The 21,024-nt window shown below is 40.4% G+C and overlaps 1 protein-coding gene across 3 annotated transcripts in view; it reads right to left on the bottom strand.

Annotated features, from left to right (window-relative positions):
- The window catches only part of RPS6KA5 (ribosomal protein S6 kinase A5), a 182,159-nt gene extending 161,399 nt beyond the window's left edge, over positions 1-20,760 (bottom strand). For all 3 annotated transcript variants that reach the window (XM_067727695.1, XM_067727716.1, XM_067727705.1), the window contains exon 1: positions 20,626-20,760. In XM_067727695.1, the coding sequence (XP_067583796.1) occupies positions 20,626-20,731 (106 nt within the window). In that variant the 5' untranslated portion in view covers positions 20,732-20,760. The remainder of the gene's footprint in view (positions 1-20,625) is intronic.
- Positions 20,761-21,024: the final 264 nt, after the last annotated feature.

Genomic DNA, 21,024 nt, shown 5'->3' with positions numbered 1-21,024 from the left:
GGCTGCTGCTTCGCTTCCGCCTTTAAATCTCCCTCAAAATGTCCAGAGCCCAGAAGGGAGTTCAGGGAAATGGAATTCCAGTGTAGCTCAACTGACACAGTATAGACAAACCCAAAGAAGGTATAGAGCTCTACCGCCCTTAGGACAAAATCCTGGGCCTCCTTTTTTAGCATCATCTGTCCTACGGCTGCAGGCGATGAGGCGCTTCTCAAATGCTGCCACAGAGGCCCTCTTTTCCCAGCGTGCCCTGCATTGATGACTAGCTGATCTAAGTCTGCCATTTTCTTGTTTTCAAGGTTTCCAAAGGTAAAATAGGTCAGTCAACTTCAGTCTTTCCAATTACCATACCACTCAAGTCCCAGAGCCATGGCATAACCCAAAACTAACCTTCCATGCGGGGCTAGTCCCAATCCCCATGTCCTGCAGTGGGGGTCTTAGTAACTGTTCTGTCACACATGCCGAGGTTCTCACCCCCCACTACTGCCAGCAATGTGTCTTTGTTGCAGTCTCACCCGTAGGTGATCCACTCCAATGTCCCGTCCAAGGTATGCTTTCTAGAGCCACTTTAGATACTGCAGTTCTAGTAGTTCTTAGCCGGGACTCACGTGCAAGCGGTTTATTTGGAAGGTAATCCCAGTGAGAAGGAGTGAGGAAGAACTCAGGAGAGTGAAAGAGAGAAAAAGAAAAAGCCAATACAAGGATGCATTATCAACTCAATCTAATGTGGACCTTTTGAGGAACTTACGGGATGACTCTCAGAATTCTCCACTTTAGGATCAATACAGAGAAACATTTAGAGTCGTCCCTTGGTGTTCACAGGGGAATTGGTTCCAGGAGCCTTTTCCTCCACCAAAATCATCTGAGGATGCTCAAGCCCCTTAAATAAAATGGTGTAGTGTTTGCATATAACCTACACAATCCTCCCATATACTTTTTTTTTAACATCTTTATTGGAGTATAATTGCTTTACAATGTTGTGTTAGTTTCTGCTGTATAACAAAGTGAATCAGCCATACGCATACATATATCCCCATCTCTCTTCCCTCTTGCATCTCCCTCCCACCCTCCCTATCCCAGCCCTCTAGGTGGTCACAAAGGTGGTCACAGGCTGATCTCCCTGTGCTAGGCGGCTGCTTCCCACTAGCTATCTGTTTTACATTTGGTAGTGTGTATATGTCAATGCTACTCTCACTTTGTCCCAGCTTACACTTCCCCCTCCACGTGCCCTCAAGTCCATTCTCTATGTCTGCGTCTTTATTCCTGTCCTGCCCTTAGGCTCATCAGAACCATTTTTTTTTGATTCCATATATATGTGTTAGCATACGATATTTGTTTTTCTCTTTCTGACTTACGTCACTCTGTATGACAGACTCTAGCTCCATCCACCTCACTACAAATAACTCAATTTCGTTTCTTTTTATGGCTGAATAATATTCCATTGTATATATGTGCCACATCTTCTTTATCCATTCATCTGTCAATTGACACTTAGGTTGCTTCCATGTCTTGGCTATTGTAAATAGAGCTGCAATGAACATTGTGGTACATGACTCTTTTTGAATTATGGTTTTCTCAGGGTATATGCCCAGTAGTGGGATTGCTGGGTTGTGTGGTAGTTCTATTTTTAGTTTTTTAAGGAACCTCCCTATTGTTCTCCATAGTGGCTGTATCAATTTACATTCCCACCAAGAGTGCAAGAGGGTTCCCTCTTCTCCACACCCTCTCCAGCATTTATCATTTGTAGATTTTTTGATGATGGCCTTTCTGACCAGTATGAGGGGATACCTCATTGTGGTTTTGATTTGCATTTCTCTAATGATTAGTGATGTTGAGCATCCTTTCATGTGTTTGTTGGCAATCTGTATATCTTCTTTGGGGAAATGTCTATTTAGGTCTTCTGCCCATTTTTGGATTGTGTTTTTTTAATATTCAGCTGTATGAGCTGCTTGTATATTTTGGAGATCAATCCTTTGTCAGTTGCTTCATTTGCAAATATTTTCTCCCATTCTGAGGGCTGTCTTTTCGTCTTGTTTATGGTTTCCTTTGCTGTGCAAAAGCTTTTAAGTTTCATTAGGTCCCATTTGTTTATTTTTGTTTTTGTTTCCATTTCTCTAGGAGGTGGGTCAAAAAGGATCTTGCTGTGACTTATGTCATAGAGTGTTCTGCCTATGCTTTCCTCTAAGAGTTTGATAGTGTCTGGCCTTACATTTAGGTCTTTAATCCATTTTGAGTTTATTTTTGTGTATGGCATTAGGAAGTGTTCTAATTTCATTCTTTTACATGTAGCTGTACAGTTTTCCCAGCACCACTTATTGAAGTGGATGTCTTTTATCCATTGTATACTCTTGCCTCCTTTATCAAAGATAAGGTGACCATAGGTGCGTGGGTTTATCTCTGGGCTTTCCATCCTGTTCCATTGATCTATATTTCTGTTTTTGTGCCAGTATCATACTGTCTTGATTACTATAGCTTTGTAGTATAGTCTGAAGTCCAGGAGCCTGATTCCTCCAGCTCCGTTTTTCTTTCTCAAGATTGCTTTGGCTATTTGAGGTCTTTTGTGTTTCCACACAAATTGTGAAATTTTTTGTTCCAGTTCTGTGAAAAATGCAATTGGTAGTTTGATAGGGATTGCATTGAATCTGTAGGTTGCTTTCGGTAGTAGAGTCATTTTCACAATGTTGATTCTTCCAACCCAAGAACATGGTATATCTCTCCATCTATTTGTATCGTCTTTAATTTCTTTCATCAGTGTCTTATAGTTTTCTGTATACAGGTCTTCTGTCTCCGTAGGTAGGTTTATTCCTAGGTATTTTATTCTTTTTGTTGCAATGGTGAATGGGAGTGTTTCCTTAATTTCTCTTTCAGATTTTTTATCATTAGTGTATAGGAATGCAAGAGATTTCTGTACATTAATTTTGCATCCTGCTACTCTACCAAATTCATTGATTAGTTTTAGTAGTTTTCTGGTAGCATCTTTAGGATTCTCTATGTATACTATCATGTCATCTGCAAACAGTGACAGTTTTACTTCTTCTTTCCCAATTTGTATTCCTTTTCTTTCTTTTTCTTCTCTGATTGCTGTGGCTAGAACTTCCAAAACTATGTTGAGTAACAGTGGTGAGAGTGGGCAACCTTGTCCTGTTCCTGATCTTAGAGGAAATGGTTTCAGTTTTTCACCACTGAGAACAATGTTGGCTATGGGTTTGTCATATATGACCTTTATTATGTTGAGGTAGGTTCCCTCTATGCCCACTTTCTGGAGAGTTTTTACCATAAATGGGTGTTGAATTTTGTCAAAAGCTTTTTCTGCATCTATTGAGATTATCGTATGGTTTTTATCCTTCAATTTGTTAATATGGTGTATCACATTGATTGATTTGCATATGTTGAAGAATCCTTGCATTCCTGGGATAAACTCCACTTGATCATGGTGTACGATCCCTTTAATGTGCTATTGGATTCTGTTTGCTAGTAATGTTGTCAAGGATTTCTGCATCTATGTTTATCAGTGATACTGGCTTGTAGTTATTTTTGTGTGTGTGACATCTTTGTCTGGTTTTGGTATCATGGTGATGGTGGCCTCATGGAATGAGTTTGGGAGTGTTCCTCCCTCTGCTATATTTTGGAAGAGTTTGAGGATAGGTGTTAGCTCTTCTCTAAATGCTTGATAGAATTTGCCTGTGAAGCCATCTGGTCCTGGGCTTTTGTTTGTTGGAAGATTTTTAATCACATTTTCAATTTCAGTGTTCGTGATTGGTCTATTTATATTTTATATTTCTTCCTAGTTCAGTCTCAGAAGGTTGTGCTTTTCTAATAATTTGTCCATTTCTTCCAGGTTGTCCATTTTATTGGCAAATAGCTGCTTGTAGTAATCTCTCATGATCCTTTGTATTTCTGCAGTGTCAGTTGTTACTTTTCCTTTTTCATTTCTCATTCTGTTGATTTGAGTCTTCTCTCTTTTTTTCTTGATGAGTCTGGATAATGGTTTATCAATTTTGTTTATCTTCTCAAAGAACGTGCTTTTAGTTTTATTTATCTTTGCTATTGTTTCCTTCATTTCTTTTTCATTTACTTCTGATCTGATCTTTATGATTTCTTTCCTTCTGCTAACTCTGGGGTTTTTGTTCTTCTTTCTCTAATTGCTTTAGGTGTAAGGTTAGGTTGTTTATTTGAGATTTTTCTTGTTTCTTGAGGTAGGATTGTATTGCTATAAACTTCCCTCTCAGAACTGCTTTTGCTGCATCCCATAGGTTTTGGGTCATTGTGTTTTCATTGTCTTTTGTTTCTAAGTATTTTTTGATTTCCTCTTTTACCTCTTGGTTATTTAGTAGCGTACTGTTTAGCCTCCATGTGTTTGTATTTTTTACAGTTTTTTTTTCCCTGTAATTGGTATCTAGTCTCATAGCGTTGTGGCCAGAAAAGATACTTGATACGATTTCAATCTTCTTAAATTTACCAAGGCTTGATTTGTGACCCAAGATATGGTCTATCCTGGAGAATGTTCCATAAGCACTTGAGAAGAAAGTGTGTTCTGTTGTTTTTGGATGGAATGTCCTATAAATATCAATTAAGTCCATCTTGTTTAATGTATCATTTAAAGCTTGTGTTTCCTTATTTATATTCATTTTGGATGATCTGTCCACTGGTGAAAGTGGGGTGTTAAAGTCCCCTACTATTATGGTGTTACTGTCGATTTCCCCTTTTATGGCTGTTAACATTTGCCTTATGCATTGAGGTGCTCCTATGTTGGGTGCATAAATACTTACTATTCTTATATCTTCTTCTTGGATTAATCCTTTGATCATTATGTAGTGTCCTTCTTTGCCTCTTGTAATAGTCTTTATTTTAAAGTCTATTTTGTCTGATACGAGAATTGCTACTCCAGCTTTCTTTTGATTTCCATTTACATGGAATATCTTTTTCCATCCGCTCACTTTCAGTCTGTATGTGTCCCTAGGTCTGAAGTGGGTCTCTTGTAGACAGCATATATACCGGTCTTGTTTTTGTATCCATTCAGCCAGTCTATGTCCTTTGGGTTTTTTTTTTTTTTTTTTTTTGGCGGTACGCGGGCCTCTCCCATTGTGGAGCACAGGCTCCGGACGCGCAGGCTCAGCGGCCATGGCTCACAGGCCCAGCCGCTCCGCGGTATGTGGGATCCTCCCGGACCAGGGCACGAACCCGCGTCCCCTGCATCGGCAGGCGGACTCTCAACCACTGCACCACCAGGGAAGCCCCAGTCTATGTCTTTTGGTTGGAGCATTTAATCCATTTACATTTAAGGTAATTATCAATATGTATGTTCCTATTACCATTTTCTTAATTGTTTTGGATTTGTTATTGTAGGTCTTTTCCTTCTCTTGTGTTTCCTGCCTAGAGAAGTTCCTTTAGCATTTGTTGTAAAGCTCATTTGGTGGTGCTGAATTCTCTTAACTTTTGCTTGTCTGTAAAGGTTTTAATCTCTCTGTAGAATCTGAATGAGATCCTTGTTGGGTAGAGTAATCTTGGTTGTAGGTTTTTCCCTTTCATCACTTTACATATATCCTGCCACTCCCTTCTGGCTTGCAGAGTTTCTGCTGAAAGATCAGCTGTTATCCTTATGGGGATTCCCTTGTATGTTATTTGTTGCTTTTCCCTTGATGCTTTTAATATTTTTCTCTTTGTATTTAATTTTTGATAGTTTTATTAGTATGTGTCTCGGCATGTTTCTCTTTGGGTTTATCCTGTATGGGACTCTCTGCACTTCCTGGACTTGATTGACTATTTCCTTTTCCATGTTAGGGAAGTTTTCAACTATAATCTCTTCAAATATTTCCTCAGACCCTTTCTTTTTCTCTTCTGGGACCCCTATAATTCGAATGTTGGTGCGTTTAATGTTGTCCCAGAGGTCTCTGAGACTGTCCTCAATTCTTTTCATTCTTTTTTCTTTATCCTGCTCCCTGGCAGTTATTTCTACCATTTTATCTCCCAGCTCACTTATCCATTCTTCTGCCTCAGTGATTCTGCTATTGATTCCTTCTAGAGTATTTTTAATTTCAGTTATTCTGTTGTTCATAACTGTTTGTTTGCTCTTTAGTTCACCTAGATCCTTGTTAAATGTTTCTTGTATTTTCTCTATTCTGTTTCCAAGATTTTGGATCATCTTTACTATCATTACTCTGAATTCTTTTTCAGGTAGGTTGCCTATTTCATCTTCATTTATTTGGTCTTGTAGGTTTTTACCTCGCTCCTTCGTCTGTAACATATTTTTTTGTCATTTTTTTTCTTGATGGGTGGGGCTGTATTCCTGTCTTACTGGTTGTTTTGCCTGAGGCGTCCAGCACTGGTGTTTGCAGGAAGTTGGATAGAGCCAGGTCTTGGTGCTGAAATTAGGGTCTCTGGGAGGCCTCACTCCAATTAATAGTCCCTGGGGTCTGAGGTTCTCTGTTAGCGTTTTGGACTCAGAGCTCCCACCACAGGAGCTCGGGCCTGACCTCCAGCCTAGGAACCAAGATCCCGCAAGCTGGTCATGGTAGCTAGGGTTCCGGCAGGATTAAAACCTGCAAAGTTGGAGGAAAAAGCACCCTTCAACGTGAGAGTATGCGGTTCCTGAAGGCTACCCAGATGTCTTACATTCAGTAGGCAGTTGGGCGTAACTGATAAGGAACTCAAGAAAGAGACCTAAGCTGAAAATAGAGCCTTGGATGGTAGTCCAAGCCATGATATTTGATTTCCCAGGAAGAGTATATGCAGAGTTAGAGGAAAAGAGGGCTGACAACAGACTACCAGTATGTAAGAGACAAGCAGAGGGATGGAGGCCAGTGAAAGAGGGAGGTGGGGCAGTCAGCGACAGAGCAGAGCCAGGAGGAAGAGCACAGTATCACTGGGTAAAGGAAGGGCAGAGCCCATGCTCAAGCGCCAACCACTCTAAAGGGGTTAAGTAAGATTAAGCAGAGACATTTCCACCAGATTATGAGAACCGGGAGACATTAGTAACTTTAGAGAGAACACTTTTGGTGGGGAGATTGAGTTGGAAGCCTGATGGTACAGCACATCAGAGTGAACAGAAGATAAAGAAGCAGAAACAGCTGGTATAAACTGCTCTCTCAACATCTGGTGGGAAAGGGAATGATAGCAAAAACTAGAGAGCCACGGAGGATTTTTTTTGTTGTTAACAAGATGGTTCAACTGTGTTTGTGGGAAGAGGAGCCTGAGGATCAGGGAAAGAGGGGAAAAAATAGAGTGAGTTCTCTGAAGATTTCAAAAAGAGGTGTGAGAGCACAATATGACTCAATCATCTTCATTTAACATGCCTGGATTTGTTCTTCACATACCAACTAGGAAATACGTAGTTAGCATCTAATTTACTGGGACCAAACCAATGAAGTTGTAAAATAACTTTTCTTGTAAAACCTTGCATTTTCTTACTGAACACTGCAAAAACATAAGCATCTTGGACTAATTTAGTTTCAGTCAAAAGGTGACAATTGTATGCAGTGAGAAAAAAATCTTTCTCTGCTATTTCAGTTCTTTTTTCCCTTTTTGTCAGGGAGAAATAATTTATAAAACACTTTACCAGATAAACTCTCATTTGGGGGTGTCCAGCATTGTACTGACAGCACATACACAACTCTGAAATCTAAAATCTTTAACCCGTCTGCAGGGTCCAGTTAGCCCCATCCTGAGGACTACGTGAGACCTTGAAACTAAGCTAAGTGGCTAGCACATTAGTTTCCTTTTAACTGCGCTGTGGTAAGCTATTCTGAAGCTGTTTAGATTTGTGGTTGGGCCTCAAACCATGTCTCTGGACAACATTCTGCTGGAGGCAGAACAAAGTTATATTTAATATCTGTGTACTTTAAAACAACGCTGCCCACTTTTTCTCTTATTGCTGGGGTCACTTGCCCTTAAGACTCACTGTACTTTTGGTGTATAAACAGCAGTGTTTACTTATCCAATTGATTCTGCAATTACATGATTGAGCCAATATGAAAACTGAGTCAATAAGAAATGCTTATAAAGCAATAACAACCAGGCTTTTTTTCCAATACATGTACCAAATAAATTTAACTAGGAAGAAGAACTGAACTAAATATAAAACACTTCAAAAAGAAGAAAAAGAACATTATGCTTACTAAGAGTTTTGGCATGATCCAGAGAACATGTTCAGGGAATGACCTCTGTGGAAAGCACGGAAGCATTTTAATGGCTATGCCTGAAAACCTCTTTCTGTACGTTGTTCTACAACATTCTACCATAAAATTTCATCTTATAGTACGTGAATTCTGTGTCAGGACTTCCCTGGTGGTCCAGTGGATAAGACTCCGTGCTCCCAGTGCAGGGGTCCGGGGTTCAATCCCTGGTCGGGGAACTAGATCCTGCATGCATGCTGCAACAAAGATCCCACGTGCCGCAACTAAGACCCGGTGCAGCCAAAATTAATTAATTAATTAATTAATTATTGAATTCTGTGTCAACTTTTTGTGTTTTTCTTTATCTAAAAAAATTTTAAAGGCCAGAATAACACTGTTTTAAAACAATGAAGCTATTTTTCTCTTCTTGAATAAAGAATTGCCTTTCTTCACAATTCAAAGAAGAAACAAAAAATCCAGGTGCTCAAAACTCCCGTTATCTTCCTGCCACCAAATCTACAAATGCACCTGTATCCGCCCCCTCTTCCCTTATCATAATAGAAGCAATGGGCCTTCTCCTAGCAGAGGCCAATTGCCGCCCTCCGATCCCCATGTCCCCCTTCTCAGGGACCTTGATCCTCTCAGCTATCCCCTCTTGTTTTGTATTTTCAGTATCTCTTTCTGTTTCTCCCTCTCTCTCTTTCTCTGTAATGGATTCACACTAAATGTGTTCTAGCATCACTCATCTTAAAATAACAAAAAGTAACCCTCCCCCTGAACCACACATTCCCCTCTGGTTAAGTCGCAACCAAGCCTCTCAAAAGTTTTCACTTGCATCCACTCCTCAACCCATTCCAATCTGGCCTCTCCCACCAAATCTCCACTAAAATTGCTCTTGATAAGGTCATTACCTGCTCAGTCAAATCTGACACATACCCTTTGAAGCACTTTTTCCTCCTTGCCTTCCCTAACACCACAACTTTTCTAGGTTTTCTTCTGGGTTTTTTTCTGGCTGTTCCTCCTCTGTATTCTTTCTCAGCAACTCCTTTCTGATCCGTCCTCTACATTTTGGAGTTTTCAGGGCCCAGTTCTGAGTCCTCTTCCTTTTTCCATTTGACAATTTCTCATAAGATGATCTCTCTACACCTGGGCTTTAAAGTCATCTAAATGCCAGTGATGCTAGAATTTCTACCTGCAGCCCAGACATCTTTTCTGAGCTCCAGACCCATGTCCCACTGATGAATGAAAGCACAATAGTTTAGATGAGCCTGGGGGCCAGACCACTTGGGCTTCAAAACTAGTCCTTCTACTTACTTCCGGGGTGATCCTGTGCAAGTTGGTGACCTTTACAGTTTCCCCATCTGTAAAATTAGAATAATAATAACAGTACTTACTTCATAAGTGATTGTGTGGATTAAGTGAGTTGATAAAAGCACCTACTGATCCTTTGTAGCACATAGCAAGGCTTCATTACCATGATTACTATTACCATATGTGTCCATTAGAATATGTCAAAGGTATCTCAAAACTTGACCTGTATACAACTGGGTCCTATCTTTTCCACCCACTCCAAATGCAACTCCCCTGGTTCACCATCTGTGAGTTCTAAGGCAGAATTCTAAGATGACCCCAATGACCCTTTGCATGACCTCCTTCCCTTCAGTGACTGAATATGATGAAATATCACTCTTAGGATAAAGGGATTTTGTTGCAGATGTAATTAAGGTCCCAACTCAGTTGACCTCACAATGGGAAGATTGTCTAGGTAGTCTGATCTAATCACATGAAGCCCAGAGAAGATCTGGAAGTCAGAGAGTCAAAGCACGGGAAGCATGTGACACACCTTTGATGCCTGAAGATGGAGGGGCCAAATGAGAAGGAATGCAGATGGCCTCTACCAGCTGACAAAGGCCCCCGGCCGACAGCCATCAAGGAAACTGAGACCTCAGACCAATGACTACAGGAACACAAATCTGGCAACTACAGCAATGAGCTTAGAAGTGGACTTTCACCCAGAGCCTCCAGACAAGCACTGTGTCTGGCTACCATCTTAATTTCAGCCATGCCATGGAAAATTTTAACTTACCAAATTGTGAGCTGATAAATGGGTGCTATTACAAGCCGCTAAGTTTGTGGTGATCTGTTATGCGGCCACTGAAAATTAATACACCATTTGAACAAATGGTACCTTCAAACATATGTTTGTTCCAGCTCGAAAATCCCATATCACTACCACACCAAGTTCTGCTGATTCTGTCTCCTAAATGTATCTCAAATATATTCATGATTCTTAATCTCTAATTGTTACCCAATCCAAACTTGTATATTCCATCTGAACTTCAGCAATAGCCTCCTAACTGGTCTCCCTTCAGACAATCTTTCCTTCCATCCTCCTCACAGCAAGGGAGTCATTTTTTACAGTGCAAAACTAATCTCTGAAAAATCCTTCAACAGCTTCACACTGCACTCAGGATAACGCCTGAATGCCTCATCATCACCTACAGAACCCTGCACGAACAGCCCTGGCTACCTTCTCAGCCCCGTTTCCTGTGACTTTCCTGCTTGGACACGATGCTCAAGCCACAGAGACCTTTCTTCCAGTAACCCCAGTGTGCCAAGCCATTTCCCACTTCAGGGCCATCTGTGTTACTTCCTTTGTCAGAAATGCTTAACCTCCCCCCCTACTCTTCACCCCATGATAGCCAGGGCCTCAGCTTGAACATTCCCACTTCCCTCACCCATCCCCTGAGGCCCGGCCACCCTGTTAGACTCTCTCATAGAACCTGTACTTCTTCACCGTTTATCACAATTGCAATCATATGGTTAGTTGCATGATTATGTATTTAAGGTCCTTCTCTTAGGTATAGTTCAATGAAGGTAGAAGCCATGTCTAATTTGTTCCCTGCTAAAACCCAGCATCTGCTATGGTGCCAGGCACACAGTGTCAACAAATCCTTAATGGATGAATAAAACCGTGGCTGCTTTGCCCAACTTATACATGACAAAATTATGTCAAAGTTACAAGTTTGATTTGTGTGTGCCCATTAGATTTGTCCTACTCTAGCCCTAATTATGATGTTTCCTTACAAACAAAGGACAGTGGTATAAAGGAAAAATGGGCAACTTCATGGGAAAGGGTTAATGCAAATCTACTGCTAAGTGTTCATGCCCTCTTAATGCAACACCATTCATTTAGATATGAAGGGCAACATTATCCTTATTACGTATTTTAAATAGTTTTTCCTTTAGGAAAAACATGTAATTCCACTCCAGTACCGAAGCGGTTTGAGGACAGAGTACTTCAGTTGACTGAATTTTCCTATTAATGACGGGATATTCCACTAATGTAGAAAACTGCCTGGGACAAAGACAGCCCTGTGTATGACTTCCACCATCCTGCCAATAACATTTCTTTTTAAAAGTATGCCTTGATTTTATTGATTTCTCATTATGTATTTTTAAAAAACTCTAAAATGGTATTAATTAATCAGAGACCTCACTTTTTTTTCTTTTTAGAAGAAATATAAAAATAGCACGAACATCACAACAAAGATTTTATTTAAGAAGCAAAATACTGGGTAGAAAGTCAAATATCTTTCCATATTGTCCATCTTACTCATGGTTTGTATCTATGTGTTTGTATATAAATGCATTTAATTATATATTTACCTAATTCCTGTCTTGGCCCAGAAAAGACTTAAGGCAAAATAACTAAAGCATAAGAAAAGAAGAAAGATTAGGGACAGAAAATGACACCAGGAAGAGGCTCAAGATGCATGCCAGACCACAATTTTATGTGGTGTAGGCTTGAGATGTGAAGCATTCTAGCCACCAACTTGATAAAAGAGGTCTGCTCCAGGGATCCACTTCACAGCATTCCTATGAAAAACAGAAGAGCTGGTCAAAGCAGCTCAGCTAGACTTGGTACTAAGATCAGAAAGGAATGTCTTCTTGGGGATTCCCTAGAGACGACATCATTCTACTTCTACTAAGAATGACATTTGTTACCATTTTCTACTAAATAGCTGTCTAAATGACTAACTGCTTCATATTGTTATCCTATTCAGTTACCCAAGCCTGAGGCAAAATTATCTCCTGGTTCATCCAATCTTAAGCAAGATGTGTTAGCTCCCTATTGCTGCTGTAAAAAATTACATAAACTTCATGGTTTATGAACAACATAAATCTGTCTTATTATAGTTCTAGAGATCATAAGTCTCAAACCAGGTCTTAAGGAGCTAAAATCAAGTGACAGTAGAGCTGCATTCCTTTTGGACACTCCAGGGGACAATCTTTTCTTCACCGTCTAGAGCCTGCTCACGTGCCTTGGCTCATGGCCCCCTTCCAGTAACGGCTTCAGTCCAATCTCTGATGCCACTGTTGCATCTTCTCTCCCTCTATTTCCATTCTCACAACACCTTCTCTCTGACCTGCCGACCTCCCTCTCATAAGGACCCTGTGATTACATTGGACCCACCTGGATAACTCCCCATCCTTAATCACATCTGCAAGGTCTCTTTGCCACGTACAGAAGCATTTACAGGTTAGGACATGGACATCTTGGGGAGAGGAGGTGCATTTTTCAGCCTACCACACAAGACTCTATTTACCTGTTTGCAGCTACCTGCAATTTACAAATTGTAATGATGTGTCAGAAAAATAACAATGTAAGGCCCAATTTACATAATAACAGTAAAGCCACAAATGGAAAACTTAATCAAAAGTTTTTTTATTTCAAGAGTTAATCATAGGATTCTTTTAAGTACCAAGTTCACCTTCTTTATTCCAAATAATTTGATATACAAAAATATTATTTACACAATGTTTTGTCAGGAACACACTAGTTATATAAAAAGAAGCACACTGCCACAAAAACTTGAGTGTGAAATAAATAAAACTGCAATACCAAGTACTGTGTCAAAAATCGGGAACTTTAACTCCCTATTCTCTCTGCAGTCACAGGGCAGTGTGCCTACTGAGTACTAAAAAAAAAAAAAAAGTGAACTAGCCAGCTCACTCACAACTTTAGGAAGGTATAAAGTCCAGAGAACTTCCTTGACTTTTTGGAGGAACCGATATAGCTGAACCCATGGGGGCACTGCTAGAGACAAACAAAATGAGGGCAAGATTCTATTTTAGACCCTATTCATCTTCCCTGAAAAACAAGAGGAATGTAGGAGTGCTCATACCACTGAGGTGCACCAAGATCTGTAAATCATTACAGGAGCTCAAAGGAGAAAACTGTGACAACCCCTCCCTCCCACAGCATTTTGGGATTGACATCTCTCAACAGTGTATTTAATTGTGAAGCTTCAGTCAACACATGATGCTACTATGCTAGATTTTCCCTAGAGGAATTTTCACCAAGCATTATCTTCTTTTTCAGGGTAAGAATTCAATCCTGCCCATCAGATCACTTATGTCTCCAGGAAGCTGAGATTTCATGATTTTTTTCTTGCTTTGCAGTACAGGTTAATGTTGGGTCTGATACAACAGTCGACTTGTCACCTGAGAAGCTTCCCACCAGCAACCCCCGCCCCCGTTATAGACTGCAAACACAAAATATACTTGAATCCCCCTTGATTTAAGGGCTGAGATGCCACCTACTTTGCCCAAATATATCATTTTCTTTTCTTTTTTAAATTAATTAATTAATTTATTTTTGGCTGCGTTGGATCTTTCTTGCTGCGCGTGGGCTTCTCTTGTTGCGGAGCACGGGCTCTAGGCACACAGGCTTCAGTAGTTGTGTCACGTGGGCTCAGTAGTTGTGGCTCACAGGCTCAAGAGTGCAGGCTCAGGAGTTGTGGCACACGGGCTTAGTTGTTCCACGGCATGTGGGATCTTCCCAGACCAGGGCTCGAACCTGTGTCCCCTGCATGGGCAGGCAGATTTTTAACCACTGCGCCACCAGGGAAGTCCTAGATCATTTTCTTAATCTCTAAAACTCATGGTAGAAATAAGAGATTTTCTTATAAGTCTAGGCTCTACAGAATTAAGATAGGGTACTATCAAAAACCTATTTATATTTTGACCATCCAATGTATCCTATAAAGCTAAAGATAGAGCACAAGTTCTGCCTACTCTTCTCAAGGTGAGGAAAGTGTGAAAAAAAGGGAAAAGTACAAACACAAAATATATTTATACATGTATAATATAAAAAGGAGAGCTGCATTGTTCTCACAGATAACTAAGATTGTCACTGAAATTTTTCTCTGTCTTTTTGTAGATAATCATTATGTTCCTAAAAAGCTACGTATAAATAAAATCATTATAAATGGAATCATATTCAAAGAGTATCAGGGAATTCTTTTTCAATGGGATTCAATCATGAATCCTCTGGCAAAACAGAATTATCTTTTAAAGTAAATCAGCACTTCTGACTTTTGTCTATACCAAGATTTCCATAGAAGTTCCATTGAAGACCAACTTAATGCTGGTAAGTACTTCGGATATAACTCAGTCCAACACCTTTACTTTATGGATCAGTAAACTTAGGCTCAGAAAGGCGAAATGATTTATCTCAAGTCACACAGCAAGTTTGGGGCAGAGCCAGAAATATAATCCACCCTCAACCTCTGTTAGCCTTTACTTAGAAGACCCTAAGTATGGATGACAGCAATCAAATATGTACGATCTTTAATTGGAGGCAGAAATCAATCAAGTGTATTTTGGGGAAACCAGACGGAGACATCACAGAAAAACAAAACAAGAGACAAATACCTCTTATGAATATAGACACAGAAATCCTATACAAAACACTAGCAAACTGAATCCAGCATGGTGTATGAAAAGAATTATACACATTACCAAGAGGGATTTATCCCAGGAATACAAGTTTGGCTTAACACTCCAAAATTAATTAATGTAATACACCTCATCAATAAAAACAAACAAAAAAACCACGTGATCATCTCCCTAAATGCAAATAAAAATCCGATGCCTCTTCATGATTAAAAACACCCAAACAAATTAGGAAGAGAATTTCCTCAATCTAATAAAGGGTATCTATGAAAAACCCACAGCTAACTTCATACTTAATGGTGAAAGACTAAAGCTTTCCCCCGCTAAGATCAGGAATAAGACAAGGATGTGTGCTTTCACCAATTCTATTGAATACTGTGCTGAAGGTTCTAGCCAAGACAATTAAGCAAGAAAACTAAATAAAAGGCATACACATTGGAAAGAAGTAAAACTATCTCTATTTGCAGATGACGTGATCTTGTAAGACATCCAATAAGAAAACATTAGAACTAATATACTAGTTAGGCAAGGTTGCAGGATACAAGATTAATATACAAAAATAAGTTATATCTCTATATACTTTTAGTGAATGATCCAAAAATTAAACTAAGAAAATAATTATTTTACAATAGCAGCAAAAAGAATAAAATATTTAGGAATAAATTTAACAAAAGAAGTATAAACATATAGTCTGAAAACTACAAAATGTTGAAAGAAATGAAAGAAGATCTAAATTAATGGAAAAATATTCCATGTTCATAAATCACAAGATGGCAACACTCCCAAAATTGATCTACAGATTTAATGTAATCCCTACCAGAATCCTAGTTGGCTTCTTTGCAGAAATGTTGACAAGCTAATTATAAAATTCATGTGGAAATTCAAGGGATCCAAAATAGCCAAAACAATTTTGAAAAAGAAGAACAAGGCTGGAAGACTCACAATTCCCAATATCAAAACTTACTAAAAAGTTACAGTAGTCAAAACAGTGTGGTGATGGCATAAGGACAGACACAAAAATCAGTGGAATTGAATTGAGAGTCCAAAACTAAATCCATACATCTATAGTCAATTGATTTTTGACAAGAGTGCTGAGAAAATAAAATGGAAAAAGAATAGCCTTTCAACAAATGAGGCAAAAACCTAAATGTAACAGCTAAAATCATACAACCCTTAGAAGGAAACAGATATAAAATCTTTGTGACCTTGAATTAGTCAATGATTTCTTAGATACAATACCAAAAGTAAGAGAAAGAAAAGAAAAAAATGGGACTTCATCAAAATTAAAGACTATAGTGCTTCTAAGGTTATCACTGAGGAAAAAATAAAAGATAATCCACTTTATGGGAGAAAATATTTGTAAACCATATATCTAAATACAGATCTAAGGGATCTGTATGTACAATACATAACTCATATCTCAATAATAAAAAAGACAAATTAACCAATTAAAAAATGGGCAAAGGATCTGTATAGACATTTCTCCAAACATATACAAATGGCCCATGAGTACATGAAAAGATGCCCAACATCATTAGTCATTAGGAAACACAAATCAAAACTACAGTGAGATACCACTTCATACTCACTACGAATGGCTATAAGCAAAAAGACGTACAATAACAAGTGATGGCGAGGATATGGAGGAACTGGAGCCCTTGCTACTAGAACTGTAAAGCAGTGAAGTCACTTTGGAAAACTTAAGTTAAACATAGACTTACCACGTGATCCAATAATTTTACTCTTAATATGTACCCAAGACAAATGAAAACATAGGTTCATGCAGAAACTTGTACACAAATGTACATAGCAGCATTATTCACAACAACCAAAAGGTTGAAACAACCCAAATGTCAATCAAATGATGAATGGATAAAATACAGTACAACCACACAATGAAATATTACCTGTCAATTTAAAAAATGAAGTGCTTACACACATTACAAATGGATGAATCTTGAAAATACTATGTTTAGTAAAAGAAGCCAGTGATAAAAGAGCACATATTATAAAGTTCCATAATAAGAAATGTCCCTAGGCAAATACACAGAAAGTAGAATTAGCAGTTGCCTAGGGTTGGGGATGGGTTGTGGGAATGTGGAGTGACCGATATAAATGGGTAAGACGTTTCTTTTTAGGGTGATGGAAAGTTCTAAAATTAGATTGTGGTGATGGTTGTGTAACTATAAAATTTATTGAATTGTACACTTAAAACAAGTGGATTTTATGGTATGTAAATTATATCTCAAAAAAGCTGTTTAACAAAAAAAGACATTGCAGCTTCCCCATTCAATCACTTGTTCTGGGGGAGCCAGCTGTCATGTCATGAGGACATTCAAGCAGCCCTATGGAGAGGTCCACATAGCAAGGAACTGAAGCATCCTGCCAACAACATGTGAGTGAGCTGTCTTGGAAGGGAACCTCCTGCCCCAGACAAGTCTTCAGGTGAATGCAGTCGTGGCCAACATCGTGACTAAAACCTCATGAGAGACCCTGAGTTAGAACCATCAGGCTAAGCAACTCCTGAATTCCTGACCCACAGAAATCATGTTGCTTTAGGCCACTAAGTTTTGGCATAATTTGTTGCACAGCAATAGGTAACTAATACCCCTTCCTTGACCCTCTCCTCAGTGTTAGGCTCTCTCTCCTAATGACAGATATCTCAGGAAATGTCTTCCCAGCAACCCTTCCTCTTCTAAGAGTTTAGTTCCCCCCCCCCCATCCATATGTTCACCATAGTAGCTGTCATGTTAGTAGAACATGATCCTATTCCCTGGCCTTAGTTGAACAATCCAAAAGTAGGCACCTTACCAAAGCCAGGCTAATAAAGTCCTTCGCTAATATTTTTGTACCTGAAGCTGATAAAAAGGCAGTGTCTCTCTGGTACCGAGAGCTGTAAGATATAAAACTTGGGGTCTGTCAATAGCCATGTTCCTTCCCACGTGGAAAAAGGTGAACAGCAGTGGAGAGGAATGAAGCCATCACATAGAGACAAGCAAAGAAGCAAAGATTCAAGATGGAGAGAGTACAGACAGCATCAGTCCCTGGTTCCAGGGATTCCTGATGCAACTCAGTCCTTTCAGTGGGAAGACCACACGTGTCTTGTAACCCCAGCATATAAAACAGAACTCAGTACATAAGAGGTAATGAAATACTTATTGAATAAATGAATAAGATAACCCTTCCAATAGTACCCCCTCTTTTTTGTTGCTGTGGTTCAACAGAGTTAGATTTGAAACCTAGAAGTCCTAAACCTCTTCTTTGCTAACTTTATACTCTGTATATCCTTCTATTATTACATTATGACAATATATCCTAATTACTGGTTTACATGGCCTCCTCCCCTACCATCAGAGGGCAAGAAATTTTCTCATTTTTTTGTATCATCAGTACCATTTAGCCTAGAAAACAGAAAGTGTCAAGAAATGTTTAACTGATCTAATCAATCCTTTACTCTTGTGATCTTCAGATTTGCATGCAACCAACATCTCCTGAGCGCCTAATCTGTGCCAACCAAACCAACAGTCTCATTCAATTTTCACACTCGGTAGATGAGAGAAGTGAGTGTGAAAGAGTTGAATTGACTTGCCCAAGTCTACATAGCTAGTAACTGGCAGAGCTGGGATTTGGAACCAGGTCTTCCAATTTCATGTCCAGGGATGCCATGCTACTTGGTCTACACTATTGGAACACTTTCCATGTTCTTATATGTAACTTGTTGCCTCTTCACTCATCCTACAGCAGACAATACAATGTTGAGCACAAACGGGCAATCGCCAGCTGCTGACTTGATATGACTATATGCTTGTCCACATTTTGAGAAGCAAGGGACCACATCAGATCAAATTACTTTGGTGCCTATTATAGCATCATGTGCTGACAGGGGCCCAGTTGGCTGAAGATGAGAGAATCTTTCAAGCTATATTTTAACAGTGTTTTTGACCACTATATCCGGTCAGTTGTTCCAGCGTTCAGCAATAAATCAAAGTGACTGTTCATTTCCTTTGACAGTTAACAGTACTAATGAATTCAGTATAATCTCACCATCCATCAGAAAAATTTCTAAAATGCAAGCTTGAAGCTGATGATTCACAGAGTAGAGAAGGGGAAATAAAGCAGTTCTCATTGTTTTCTACAAAACTAGCATTGTAAAAAAATTTTGAAAAACTAGCATTGTTTGCAAAATCCAGAAACTGAGCAGTTGGTTGACTACTAATAAAGTAGGTTGCTCCTTGGTCATTTAGCAAAAATCTGCTTGCTGCACCACTGTCAACTGCTGACGAGCATATGATTTCAAGTAGCTTTTGCTGTACAGAATGAGTCTACATACATAAATCAGTGAATCGTTATGTAAGAAAAGAAAAAGAAATTCAAAATTTCCACACCAGAAAACACCTGACACTGAGCCTGGCAAAAATCAGATATTAATACTGAATAAATGTTTACTGAATAAATTATTGAATAACCCTTTGAAAACATCAGTTGTCTATTAAATTGAGAGAGAAAAATCAAACCAGCCAAACATACACAGGTTACATTAGGAACTCCAAAAAATTAGGGAGTAACTGGCTCAAGATATATAACAAATTCACAATGACCAAAAAAAAAGATTTTAAGCCAATGTTTAAAAATGTTGAAATAAGTAAGCATGCATTTGACATCCCTCTTAAATTAAGTCACCACACTGGCACTCAGTGTAACGCTAACCAGCAATAACAAAAAAATAAAAGAACAGGTGACAGATCTAACTTTGCAATCTGTTCAAAACAGTTAACAAGGTGGTTGTTTCAAGGCACGCACTTGAAACCTGCTATTTAAGCTCTGTGTCTCCACAGTAAAAGAATATCCCAATATGCCAAAGAAGCTGAATCAAAAGCCTTAATAAACACAAGAACATTTAATAGTAATAATGAACAATTCATTAAAATGTATTATCTGTTCAGAAGTGCAAAAGGATCTCTAATAGGAGACTGGGCTCCACATATATAAACCCAACCTATACTGATTAGTCCGAATAAGCATTTTCCAAAATGAACAACCCATAACGAATAACGTAACAAGTATAAAGCCTGGGACGACTCTAGTGATCGCAAACATCAGAACGTGAGCGCTTAAGCTGTATAGTTAGCCGCTTTTACCTACAGCTTCAAATTTACTGAGCCTTCTTCTCAAGAGACCTTTGAAAGAAATTTAAGGCCAAGTATAGTATTTCATGATGATTGCAAATAAAGGCACTCAGTCCCTGAGCCCGCGATCCCTCTTTATATCACTAGAGACTGGACTCCTGAAAAGGCCGGGGGAAAGCCACCCTTTCATCTTGCACAGGACCGCAGCACCTTAGGGACCCCTCTACGGAAGCAGAGCAGCGGAGAAGTGAGTCATGCTCCAAAACTAAGCGTCGTTCACCCTACACTGAGGAAGGCGCACCTTTCACCCTAGACAGGATGCAGTGACAGATGTGGCACCTGTGCGGGAAGGGGGCGCGAAGACATCCTCAGAGTCAGTGCCAACAGGCAGCTGTGGGCTGCTCCGCGGGCCCTAACGCCCCGCGCCCGCCGCTCATTCCCGGGCTGGGGAAAACTTTCCGCCAGCTCCCCTCGGGCGCGCCCCCACCTCCCGGGACCCCCGGGCTCCCGCCCCGTCCGAGAGGCCCCGCCCAGGGCCCGCCCCCCGCGCCCTCGGCACGGCCCCGTGACCCCAGCCCGAGCAGACCCCTGCGTGCCCTCAGGGCGCGCCCCCACGCCCAGTCCGGCCGGCAGAGGGCGGGGTCGCTCACCCGTCCGCAGCTCGTGCTTGACAGTGAGGAGCTGCTCTCCCCCGGCGCCGCCGTCCCTGCTGGTGTCTGTGGCGCCGCCACCGCCGCTGCCGCCCTCCTCCTCCATCTTCTCCCTTTCCCGATCCCGCGGGGTCCTCCGAGGGGACCCGGGAGACAGCGGACGCCCGGGCCCTCACAGCTCCCGCTGCAGCCCCAGGAGCCGAGATGCGGCGGCTCCAGAACTCGGACGCCGAGACGAGTAGCTTTCCCGCTCTGGCCGCACGGCTAGCTCCTCCGCCTCCTCCCCCTTCGGCGGGCACCGCTAGTACCGCGCAACCAAACCGCCCTCTGCTTCACCGCCTCCTCCGTCAAGCTGCTCCTCCCACAGCCAGCAAGCCAGCCATTCGAGCTGCCATCGCT

Source organism: Pseudorca crassidens, chromosome 1, assembly GCF_039906515.1.
Source record: "Pseudorca crassidens isolate mPseCra1 chromosome 1, mPseCra1.hap1, whole genome shotgun sequence".
Lineage (NCBI taxonomy): Eukaryota > Metazoa > Chordata > Mammalia > Artiodactyla > Delphinidae > Pseudorca > Pseudorca crassidens.
This window is presented reverse-complemented; position numbering and strand designations above follow the sequence as displayed.